This window comes from Diadema antillarum, unplaced genomic scaffold (assembly GCF_040938485.1).
Source record: "Diadema antillarum isolate AM-2024a unplaced genomic scaffold, OU_Dant_1.0 scf00000030, whole genome shotgun sequence".
NCBI lineage: Eukaryota > Metazoa > Echinodermata > Echinoidea > Diadematoida > Diadematidae > Diadema > Diadema antillarum.
This window is the reverse complement of record NW_027270919.1, coordinates 2,664,168-2,677,235: the sequence shown is the minus strand read 5'-3', so window position 1 is coordinate 2,677,235 and position 13,068 is coordinate 2,664,168. Positions and strand designations below refer to the sequence as shown.

Genomic DNA, 13,068 nt, shown 5'->3' with positions numbered 1-13,068 from the left:
TTTGAATGTTAGTGTCACTTCACTGTCAAATTGACTCAAACATTAAAAAGAATAGAGATTCAGGAAAGCTGGTAAAGGGTTCATTATCCATTTTGTTCTGGAATAGATGATCTGAAAACAAAAACAGTACAGAATGTGAATGTTTGCGTGTAAGCATGTCATCAATAGATCAGTCACATTGCAAAATGCATTGTGGATGAGGTACTGTTCTCATCACCTCTGTCACATTACAAGTTTTCCAGTAACTTGCACTTGAATTTTATGAGATTTCCTTTTGAAATGAACTAAAAGCATTTTTCCTCTTTACAGTAGGCATACATTCTATACATTATAAAAAATGGCTGACTTGACAGGGGGAAGGGGTCATGCAGTTTAAGGAAATACCATTATATCATCCAAAATTCATTCATTTTTTTTTTCATTCACTCAAATCATTCATTCATTGAATGAATCCAAAATAATTTTGGTATCAGTGTACTTACTTTAAACCACTTTGGGGAATTGTGAGAAATTACGATCGTACGTGGTTGTCTCAACTGAATGTGCTTTGAATACTCACAGTGTATCATGTGTGAAACTTCAAAACTTCAAAACTGCCTTCTTCTCAGCCAGATTGTGAAAACTCTTGCATGTTTGTTTAGTATGGTTCTAGGACAATTGCCCCAGATCCTAACCCTAATCCTTATCTTGAAGCGAATCATAACCCTAACCAACTAACCCTGAACCTACAATATGTAACCCTAACCCTAATCTGTACTGGGGATGGGGGGGGGGGGGGGGGGGGGTAAATGTCCCGATAAATCAGTTTCAGAGTTTGTCACAAGCTATGCTCACTATCAAAGATTAAGGACAAATCTTGTCTTCTACAAAGTTTGCCCTAATAATGATCACCTTCTAATAACTAGGGTATACAATTTATGTACCAAGTGCACACGTACATTACTTAGCTCTTCTCTTGTCATGTAGTACTTTACTCACAGTGGATAACCGCTAAATCCCTTGTTATGTGTAATCGATCCAGCCAAGTCATTGTATATTGTATGTACAGTATAATCTTCATAATTAAACTCCTCTGGTATTTGTCAAAAACTAATTTCAGTGGTCTTATGTCCACATCTGATGCAAATTTTCAAGTGCTGCTACCATTGCATGTGTGAGAGGTGTTCTGGTTGTTTGCAGTACTTAGGATCTTTGGACTCGGGGCAAAAATCTATAATCTAGTGTGAATCTTGTGTGCAATGTACCTAGACATTACAAGGTACATATTACGCTATATGTTCAAGCGCTCAAAACGGTAAAGAAATCCAAAACATACACATATGCATTCACACACATTTACACATCAACACATACAAAATTCTGTATATTAAAGTGCATGAATGTTGCCACATTATTACAAGGGTGCAGTGATTTGATGCAGTTATTGATTTCATGTCAAAGAATTGAAATGTAGTGCAGATTATGATGCCATCGCCTATGCCAACGTGGCTACAACTTTAGGCCTACAGATGTCGATGTAAGTGTACAGATGTGTGGTTACACGTAGGTAGGAGTGGCGAGCAGTTTTATCAAGTGATTTGTGAACATGATATTCTGAAATTCCCCCACTTTCTTTATTAAGGTGCGGATGTGAAACCTATCCCATTCTCTCTGTCTGATTTCACTTTATGTAATCAAACCAACTTGAACATGGTTTTGGATTGCTCTTTTCCCAGCAGTAAGGTGTGAAGTGAAGAAGTCTACTTCAAATAGACTTTTTGCATCCATGGGTTTTATTCATAGTTAGTGACAGGTTCACTTGCTCTCTCTAAAAAAAAAAAAAACATAAAAAAGGCAATTTGACAAAAGTTTTTATTGTCCCTTTGACTTTGTCATTAGGTGAATTCAGATGTAAAGTTCATTGATCATTTTATTGGAAATGTGCTGTCAAAAAGACTATGCATTATTATTGAATATATTTTGACCATGCTTCTCCTTAAATTTCATTAAATCATCCTTGTGCATTCAGGTTTGATACCGCAAGATGGACACCCGTACCTTGCCTATGATCGGAGTCACCCTCCTGGAAGACTTTGTGAAAAATCCACCACCTTACTTTCAGGTAAATACAGACTTCATTGCAATTATTATACAACCATTGTTAACCTGTTTCCTATATGATTGTAAAATCTCTGCAGACCTGTAGATCCATTATGATTAGGTTTTGGTTGTGGGCTAAAAGAAACCCATTATTATCATGCTGTTGGCCCACAAAGAATATCGCTGATTGGGCTATCATCTTTTCTTTAGGGAAAATTAAGTGATCCATTGTGTGATCTGACGTGCAGTTTTGATAAGGACAAGTACAAAATATGAAAGTATTAATTATTAAAGAGCAGAAATGTACATATAACATACATTGTAAAGTCCGCCAAGGACCTGAATTCTTTTGATATTCCTCAAGGTGGGCATGTTGTCTTGGAAATTAATTAATGATACTTGATATATAATCTGTAAGACTCCACCTGTCTGTAGAGTTTGTATTCTGTATGCTTCTTACATAGAGATCCTATCTCCAGTGTTAGACTGGACTGTAAATGTCTTACTGTAGCCAGTCATATCCCTAAAGTCACTATCAGGTTGCCAACTGCAGGAAAAAATAATTTCACACTGTCTTTTCATAGGCATAACACGTGACTGCTTAGGTATGTTGTACATCAATTCATTTGGAATTCATTCAAGTGATAAATGAAAAAAAAAAAGTAATTATTTATGCAACTTCTCTGAACATAAAACTGATGGATCACACAGTTGGGGGGGGGGGCAGAATCCGCCCCCCCCCCTCGACGTTTGGCGCTATAATTCTGTAACGCGAGAAGGCCTCATCGTGAGGCTTCTTGACTTTGTATGTTCAAGTCTCGCCCAACTTGTGAGACCAAATTTGTAACGCCCGCGCATACTTTTGCGAAGCCACGCCCATTTTTGTAACGGAATGTCACAAACAATTTTGTGATTTTGTGTACATTTCCTAGATGGAAAACAGTGCTCTGTCATGAAAGTCATAAAAACTTGATTATTTTTACAATTAATCACTTTCATTGATAAATTTTGTGCTAATTATGGTAGAAAAGTGGTCAATTACAATTTCCAATGAAAAACAAAGAAATACATAAGAAATTATGAAAACAAAAATACATAAGAATTGAAATGAGTTTTGGAAGTTTTTGTGATGTACACTTGTTGAATATGCTAAAACAGATTTACAGATCAAAAATTAGACTCCCAATGCTTTTAGTTAGGCTAAAATATGATCTTGAGCTGAATTTCCATAGTTTATTAATTAAAATTAGAAATTGATTGTTTAAAAAAATCTTGTGACACAATCTTGTAGATTATGACGTGGGTCTCACGCATGCGAAATTTCATCGCGATCGCACCACCGATGGCCGAGATCTCGGGGGTGGGGGGGGGGGGGGCAGAATCCATCCCCCCCGGTCTGAGCACTAGCAAAAAAAGCCCGGCCCTTCTAGGGTTTAAACTATTGAATGACATCATGTGAGTGAAAGTACAGGGTGAACACTGTACTAGTGGTAATCAGAAATTCACATGTTATCAAGTTGAAGGATGTCACTGTACATCTGGTTCACATTAAAGTTGATTTCTGCCATCAAACCAGTTTGCCCTGTCTACCTATCACAGGTGCAGCACTGCATGCGTCATCCAGTCATTAGACCGGTACACAATCAGGTCAACCTATGTGCCTACAATTCTTCCCGTGAGGCATGGTTCCCAGACTCCATGGGCAGGTGAATATCTCTTTTCTGGGTGTGGCTGCCCTCACTTCTTCTTCTTCTTCTTCTTCTTCTTCTTTTTCTTCTTCTTCTTCGTCTTCTTCTTCTTCTTCTTCTTCTTCTTCTTCTTCTCTTCTTCCTTTACCCTCATGATTATGAAAACCAATAACTAAGGGCGGTGAGGTTAAGCTAAGTCAGTAGTGTGTCTGCCTCAAGATCCAAAGGACCTTGTTCGATTCCCACTGAGCAATGTTGTGTGCAATCATACCGTCCCCTTTTACGTTAGGCAAAACACTCTGTCCCTCGGATAGGACATAAAATGGAGTTCCCGTGTGTGAGAGAGCAGTACAACTCATGCACATAAAAGACCCCGCTTCACTCATTCATCGCAAAGAGCAGGGTGTTTTCACCCGTTGAAGTGGTCCCACCTCGTATCCAATTGGGCCCCATGGAAGACCAGCTATTGCAGCTGAATGAGCTATCCAGCCATGTTCTCAGATAGTAATAAAACAAACAAACAAACAAGTTTCATAATTGATTCTGATTTATGCAAATTCCTGAACTTTTCTCTTTGAGTGATCGGAGTAAGTTCACATTCCTTTTAATAACTGATTTGTTGATGATATTGATTTTACTGTATGTTGTAACATGAGTCTAAACCAGTTTGCATTCATTACTTGATGCTACAAATGAGAAAAAGGTAGGACAAGCTTTCTTGTTATAAAGGAAAATTATTTTTGTTCTCAGGTTGTGCATAACATTTTCATACATTACAAAGCTGTCCTATTTGTAGTTCATTTGATGTCAGAACTTGTCCACCAAGGTAGATTAAGCTAGCCTCATGTCTTGCAATAAAAGGGGATGGAATTACTTTTGTATGGAGAGGAGGACCAAGTTGTAAGAATAATCTTAATTTGATATTCCAATGGCTGTATTACATTGTATTTCATATTGTTACTTTTGTGTAGCTCTGCAGCAATAACACATCAGTGAAAGTTGGGGGAAAATCAGACAATCCATTCAAAAGTTATGAAAAGTATCTGCGTTGAATACTGCTAGATCTTTACAAGGAAAATGTAAAGAGAATTTCACAAAATTTTATTTTTGACAAAAAGTACACATTTCCTCGACCTGTCACTGGCATGTGTTAGGGTAATGTTATTCCCTCTGCCTTCTGAAAGAGGCAAATCAAGTGTTCTTTTATAGTGTGAGAAAAGTTCAAAAATGTTGAATTGTCTTCATATTTTTCTTTATATCGTTCTGCACATGTGACATCATGAGCCGTAGCGGTCTTCTCATCCAGCAGTGACTGAGCAGAAAATTCAAATTCATATCTTTCGAACGGATTGTCCAATTTTCCTCAAACATTCACTGATGCATTCTACTATTAATATTGCTGCATTCACTTAATCCACATGTCTATGAAGGTGGACTCATCTAGTTCTTTAATGCATTCCCTCTACGATGCCATTTTAGCGCAAAGACTTCTGTAGGGGGTATCTCTTTTCTACTTGGCAGTGTGCACTGTAAAAACAATTGTATATGTGTGACATCTCTCATTCAAGGCTACCCTTCATTGCTCAAACTCTCCCTATCACAGAGTACTGAAGGTTGAGACTGTTGAGCAGTACGATGCCCTGGTCCACAGGCTCTTGTCGTGTCCCATCGTCCTAGATGTCGTACTTGAGAGGAGTCACAAATCGGGAAGGATCCGCTACATCTTAAAATGTAAGTCTCGCAACTTTTACCGTTGGTGCTGGTAGTCAAGACCCATGAATCTCGGCCTTTTTCAACCCAAGAGCTTTTATTAGGCTCCTACATTTTTTTTTTTTGTTAAGCTGTCTTCACGACCCACCGGTTGAGAAGCATGGGTTCGACAATTATGGAGTGTCGATAGTGCATTTGCTGAACATGTAGAAAGTGCCATAGAGCTTTATTCATATTCATATTCATAGGCATATTCTGGTATCCATTCACAAAGTGAGTGGATGGAGGTATTCTTTGAAATTTTATGTGTTACCCACATCCTGTTATGATCTTGTATGTATGTACTTCTACAATGTAAAACCAGAAACTAAAAGTAGAAAGCTTTCTTTATAAAGTTTGTCTAGGATATGTATGTACGTATACATGTACCAAGAAATCTATATATACATTTGTATGTGCATGATATAAAAAGAAATCTTCCTGTTTCTAGTGAAAGATTATGTAACAGGATGTTGGCATTAGACAAAACTCAAGACAAACACACAGACACACACGCCCAATATATCCTGCCTGTATGTTACATGCTGAGTTTTCAGTGAAAATCTGAAGTATAAGTATTGGATAGATTACAGACATGAGAGGGAGAGTGGGGAGAATGTATTTTGATTTTGTGTACAGTCAAACCTCGGTTATCCAGCCATGTCAGGGCCAGCCTCATCTGTCCAAGCGATTTTGATAACTATGTAGGGGAGAAAATAAATCTACGTGTACCATACATTGTAGCTGCTGACCCAGTGGTGGCTAAATACAGATGTAGGTAGTGTGCACCACAACTGTTGTGTAATCTACACTAGCCTACTTAGAGTAATATTCCGTAATAAGAGAAATTGAAAAGTTTTCGTTTAGAATTCATAACCTGATTCTCCACATGGAATGTTATAGTTAAATCGTGTGAGTTTTATAGGTGCTTTAATCGAGTTTGAAATTACTCTTTTTCCTGTCTTCACTGTGTGAATATGTCTGGATGATACAGAAGTCCAGATAAGAGATGGGAGGATAGTTGATTATACATGAAATAATTCAAGTACACACAATGACGTTACACAAATTGTAACTGAAACAGAAATGTATTGGCATACAATATAACATAAATCGCAATGTAACACATTAAAGCACTCAGACGTTTATAACTGGAGCAAGGACTGATAATATGCGTGATTTTTGCACAATTATCCAGCCTACAACATAATACAGTGATCACTAATATCGTTTATTGAGATAAAAATTATAGTTCAATTCAAACTACCAAAGTATGGATTGATATCACCACCCCCCCCCCCCCCCCCAAGCTACTGATAAAATTGTATTCTCTGTCCTTATGTGTATGGCTCTAATCTGGGACAAAGGAATTTCTATAACCAACATGCTGTGTGCAAGAAGTAGACAGTTGTATTCCTGATATGTGAAAAAGTGTAGTTACTTTATGGAGGATGTGTCTTTATCTCTGTTATAAATGCACATAAACTATCTTTAGTATTTCTTATTGATTTTTATTTTCTCTCTTTGTCAATGACCTGATAGTGATAATTTTCAGGAGTGATTCTGTTTTGGTTGTTTGTTTTGTAATTTCACCTCTCAAGTTCTTTAGTGGTATGGAAAATTCTATTTCATTATTTCTATTTCTTGCCCTCAGGTGATATCATCGTCACAATCAACACAGCCCACCCAGTGATCAGAGCTCAGATGCAGAAGCTTTTGGAGGAAGGGAGGGAGGACATCGTCAACGGGCGCAACTTTGCCATCGATGTGAGCCACCGTAGAAATCACATTTTGTGATCTATGTGAAGCATACTGTGACGTTTATTTGAACTTTGTGTGCATTGCATTGATGCTGCCAATTCTCTCCTCTTCCTTTTAGGAAACATCCCCATTTTCACTCCAATTTTGTGTTCCATAGCAAAGGTTGCATACATTCAATGCAGTCCCTACTCTCTGAAAAGATAGTTAGAGGTAGCGTTAGTGATTACAAATTGCTGCATGGCTGTTGGCGCTAGTGGGCAATATGTAATGAAATTGTAGTGACTTGTTATCTCTGGCTCTCAATCTCTTGTTTATACAGGGCTTGCCCCTCTCTTACAGAAACATTGTGGAACCTGGGAACAGTCATACATACTGTGATTTGATAACTGAAGAGTTTTAATCACAAATGGACTAAATCCATTCTTGCTAAGTTGAGATATATGTGATTACAGCTGCTAAAAAAAAGAAAATAATAAGAAAATACATGATGTTTTAATTATAACTTCTAGAATATTCCTTGTTATGTCACAAGTGAGGAATTATTGGAAAGGTTTAATTTTGCTCTATCTGATAATGGACTTACATTTTGTTTAAAAATGGCACTTAGACCATTTTGCAATAAAACTCTTCAATTGCAACCTATATTCTCCCTAAGTAGTCACTGTAGCTGGATTTATTAGAACGCTACAGTTATTCAATGCAAAGGAGAAGTCTCACGTATGGACTTCATGCTGGAAACAGATACTTTGTTGAAATTCTTATACAGTTCATATTTTTCTTATGGCAAATTTCTGTGAATATTTTCCATTCTCTTTTTTTCAGCTTTGCTTATTTCTTATATTGAGCTCAACATCAACACTATGGGAAATTTGACTTGGGAGTAGATTATTTGGACCAAGCTGTGATATAAGATCTGTTTAATATAAACTTTTCCTTTCTGTTCTGAATTTTAAAAAAATGATGATGGTGATGATGATGAAACCAAATATTAGGGTGACCCAAATATGGTTTTCAAATGAATGAAATTAGGAAAGAGGACAGTAAAAATGCACTTTTTTCTGCTGGTGATGTCTTCTCTCAAGTTTGACTTCGATGGCATCCTGAAGAGCTGGTTCAGCAGTCTCCATCAAGGCCAGGACAGCATCCTGTGGAACACCACCTACAGCTGCTGCTATGCCCACGTGGTGGTCACCAACTCCACCGAGTTCAACACCATGTTTGGCTGCAACTCTGTGGGCATCTGTGGTTTCATCATGTGCCTTCCCATCTGCATATTCATGTGCCCCATCTACAGAGTGAGTTGGCGGGTCACAGTTTAGGATTTTTGCAGTAAAGTTGTTTAACATTGTATTGTACAGACTCACAGAAGAGCTTTAATAGTGACATCATCATCTTGTCTTGTTGCAATTGTGGCTGTAATTAATATTATTGTTTCATGAAAATATGCACAGTTTTAAAATTCTGAAATTTCCTTGCCAATGTATCAAATATTTGATAACATTTTTCCCATTATCCATGTACAATTCATCAAACTGAAATTGAACATGGAGTGACTGTTCACAGAGAGTAGTTTGGTTTGCAGCGGAGCATTGCATACGTAGGTGGATTGGGTAGTCCCTATTCAGTGACATTTTTCAGACAAATTTCCAGACGTCGGTGCCAATTAATCAGCAACGAAAGCATCCCTGTGTGTCTACCAATCAGGGAACAGAGCATAGAAGAGTTATGACTGCAGGCTGTTCTTTTGTGAGCAACCAGTACTTAGCCCGATGAGAACGATATGATTTTTGCTATAACATACATTTCCCATAGACACCTGCTCGAGAATACTCAAGACTTGTCTTCAGAGGGTATAGTTATGCCATATAGATTGGCTTTCGGCAATATCAAGCCCTCATTGCTGAGTGATTTTCTTGTTTAGCATATGAATGTTGTTGAAATTGTTAATGTTTTCTTTCAATAGATTCTAATTCTACTGCCTCCTTGACAAAGTTATATTATCTGGTATAATCTTTGTATTTAAGTTCTTGACCACCTTTTATCATCAGATATTTCATTACCTAGCTAACCCGTGTTTTCAGATTTTTGTCCCTTTAAGTACCAGATATCCAAGTATCTGGCCTTCAAAATTCTAATTCTAGGCCCCCCCCCCTCCCCCCGTTTGGCCACCAGATATTCCATTGACTGACTCGATTCCCAACCCTTTGACCAACAGATATCTCGTTGCCTGACCACTGTGGACCGAGATGCGGACATAAATGGGGAGGTGGCCTACCTGACCTTCAAGCAGGAGCAGCGGCCAGCACAGAGTGAGCTTCTGGACATGCTGAGGCAGTACCTGGTGCAGCAGGCCCTGCAGCGCAGCACCAGGGCCAGGGAGCAGCCGTACTTAGGGGTACCCGATGTCACCAGGCAGCCCAACTACAATGGCGGCAGTGCCCCCCAGAACCCGGCGGAGATGCTCCAGCCATGTGATTGTGAGTGCAAGCAGAGGGGCTCAGGGATGTTGGGTCTTTAGAAATGAAGCTACTCTGTTGTGCTGGTGATATTAATATTAAAGTAAAGTGGAGATGTGACAAGTTGTAGCCATCAAAAGTTGTTCACAGCAGATGGAAACATGCTTGTGTGGTTTGACATGTTGATCCAAATTGGATAATTATATTATCATTGACAATTTTGAGTGTTCAAGCCATTGTGCCACTACTTTCTTGATGAATGTAATTATTTTATCATCATAAGCAGATACTGTATATGCCATGCACAAATTTAGCAAGTCTACCTTTTTTTTTGTGAATCGGGACTTCCTGATGACATTGTGAGGGGTTAAGTTTTGCTCATCTATTTACAAAGTAAGTGCACCAAGACATCTGAGGCCTACTATGAAATTGTATTATCACGCACCTTGTTCAAGACTGTGTACCAGCACATGTACACATGCTTGTCACATTTATGCGGGATCAGCATTAGTAATCAAGCATGTTGTTATTAAATTCGCAAATACAACCTGTAGCCCTCAACTCGCAAAATTTGTGAAAATTAAACCTGATGGAATGTATGGCATGATATATACAGTATAGTAATGATGACAGTGCCTATAATAATTCTTATCACCTTTCTCCTTTGCTTGTAATCGTGTCATTATTTAGATATGTTTTGTAAATTTAAATACACACAGTATATTTCCATTATGTTCATATGATCATATTTAGATATAAGTATGCATAGATATATACATTGCTTGCATGTATCTCCTAATGCATTCTTTGTTCTTCACCCAGATGCTTCTTATGGAATGGGAACCAGTGGCCAAGTGGAGCACCCTGTTGCCCCCTACACAGCTCCACCACCTGCCCCGGGTTACACCCCTCGCCCAGGTGCACCTCCAGTCATGCCGACCCCTCCTCATCCTCCTGCCCCCACCGGCTATCCCCAAGGGGCCTACCTTCCCCCTCCGGCAGGCCAGCCAGCCCCTGCCAGACCCAATGTGGCACCGGTTCCTGGTCATCCGCAGCCGGAGCTGCCGACGTACGACTACATCATGGGACAAACCTCAGATAGGGATCAGCTCATTACTTGAAAGCCAGCTACCGGCACTACCAAAGTCTGCGGTGGTCACTGCGGGGGTGATTTTGCATCTGTGGGGGCATCTTTACAATTAAAGACATGAAAACACTACCAATGGAGGGATAATCATGGTAAAAAGCAGCTATTTGGTGTCTTCTGAAAGGTGTACCTATACTCACCAGCGAAGAAAATCATGATGACCTTGTACTGTTGTAATTGTATGTGTGTATCAGACCTATTTTTATTTTTCTGATGTAAGAGGAACTTTTGCATTCATTTATAATGAAGGATATTTTCAACCCAATATTGAGTGGGCTCGTTAGATGTTAGTAAAAAAAAGAAAGTAAGGATGGAGAGAAAATCATATTCAATATTAGCTATTAGTGTAACAATGGTAAGGTGTTATAATTATTCATTGCCTCATTGTGTTTCTGTTAACCTGTCAGTCTCCATTGGGTCCTTAAACCATATATCGTCGCTGGGGCGATAAGACCTCGTATCTACAAAATGTCCAATGTTCAGGAGAGCCAAAAAACATGGCGGCCAAAGCACTGTGGCGAATGGGATAGCCTTTCCTTTGGCATGCCGTCGTGGCTTCATTTTTGGAGTAAGACAGTTTGGATTTGGACAGGACATCACTTAACCCATTATTTGACCAATAATCCAAAAAAGTCATTTTCACCAAAATTGCAGATACAAGGTCTTATCACCCCAGCGACGATATGTAGTTTGGAAAAGGTCAACTGTGTATTTTTTTATCTTAATTATACATGAAAAGATATGATTGATCATTAGCTTTGATGATTTGTTTTCATAGTATTTATCTCAGGAGGTCTTGATTTGAAAGCGTGCTCTTGATTTCCGTTTGCTAACCTTTTTTTTCAATGTTTTATGATATGAGAGCAAACATCAAAAGTGTAATGAGTTCTGCTACCTTTGATTTTTATTTCTTGTAAATACAATTGAACAGTGTAAGTTGCTATGTGTATTAGCCAGAGGAGGGGATAGGATGAACTCAATACATGGATGATATGTGTCGTTTTGTCAGTCAAATTCTCTTGCGCCTTGTCATGCACCACACATGTGTGGTGTAGGACTCTAAAAATGGGCTTCCAAAGTTTCCAACTCTGCTTCAAGAGAGTTCCGTTTTTATGTTAGCTTGTGTCAACATGAAGTAACAAACTTCGACTGAAAGATTATTCTATGGGTACCAACACATGCAAATGCCTGTAGACATTACTTAATCTCATTAGAGTGCAACTGAGAAATCGAAGTTTTTTGACCATTGAGCATACTAACCTCTGCTTTTTACCCATTCATATCTTGTTTCCACCTCCACAAATTTGTATGAAAACAAAATTATTCTTCTTTGCTCTTGTCATAAGTTTTGCATCCAGCTCTACAGTTCATATATCTTGAGCCCTTTTTGCTCATCTTTTCTGCGCACTCTGTTCAAAAGTCCTTTCCTTGGAGGTACAATTTGAAAGTTATGAACTTGTTTTTTGCACCTGTTTGTTGAACTGGTGTTTGAAACATTGGCATAGAAAAAGAGTTTGGCTTCTAGAGGTGAGGGGTTATTGTTACATGGAAGGTGTATTTAGGAGTTAAAGCAAAGACTGAAAAGCTACAATAAAGGGAAATGTAAGGTTTTCCATGATTATTTTGAGCTGCTGGTGTCACTGATTTTATACCTTTTTTTTTGTAATGTCAAATAATGTTTCATCTGGTGAGTCGGATGAAAATTATGTCCCTATTTCATTGCTGGAGTAACTTGGTATGAAATCATTGCCCTACCTAGGTTATTTATGATTTTCTTACATGTACCACGTGATATCTTTTTTTTTTTGGGGGGGGGGGCATGACTTCAAAGGGTCATTCTTAACAAGACACTATATCTTCAAATTTGATAAGAAACTGAACTGAAATAGCCTGTAACGTAAAGCAGTGACCCTCCATCTATAGTCATACAGCAGTACTTTGAATGCAGTATGCTTTAGGTGGGGGAAAAAATATTGTTTTAGTGACAACCACACCCTAGAGTCATGTTCACTTTATGGCCATGGGACAGCATCTACGTGGTAAACTTCAGAAGACTCTCAGTTCTGCCTGTCACTGGATTGTTCATTGGGCAGTGACAAGAAGCTAAAACTAAATCATAGAATTGGGCCATATGATTCATCACGCCGTACACTGGGATACCGTCATAACCCAGGGTACGGCGTTATGT

General features: G+C 38.6%; 1 protein-coding gene across 1 annotated transcript; it reads left to right on the top strand.

The window, feature by feature from the left end:
* Positions 1-1,958: 1,958 nt before the first annotated feature.
* Positions 1,959-12,681, top strand: LOC139740997 (uncharacterized). Its single transcript, XM_071651590.1, has 7 exons — positions 1,959-2,101; positions 3,679-3,785; positions 5,371-5,498; positions 7,171-7,283; positions 8,360-8,572; positions 9,493-9,754; positions 10,556-12,681. Exons 1-7 carry the CDS (start codon positions 2,024-2,026, stop codon positions 10,852-10,854), a joined length of 1,200 nt encoding a protein of 399 aa, XP_071507691.1. The 5' UTR covers positions 1,959-2,023; the 3' UTR covers positions 10,855-12,681.
* Positions 12,682-13,068: the final 387 nt, after the last annotated feature.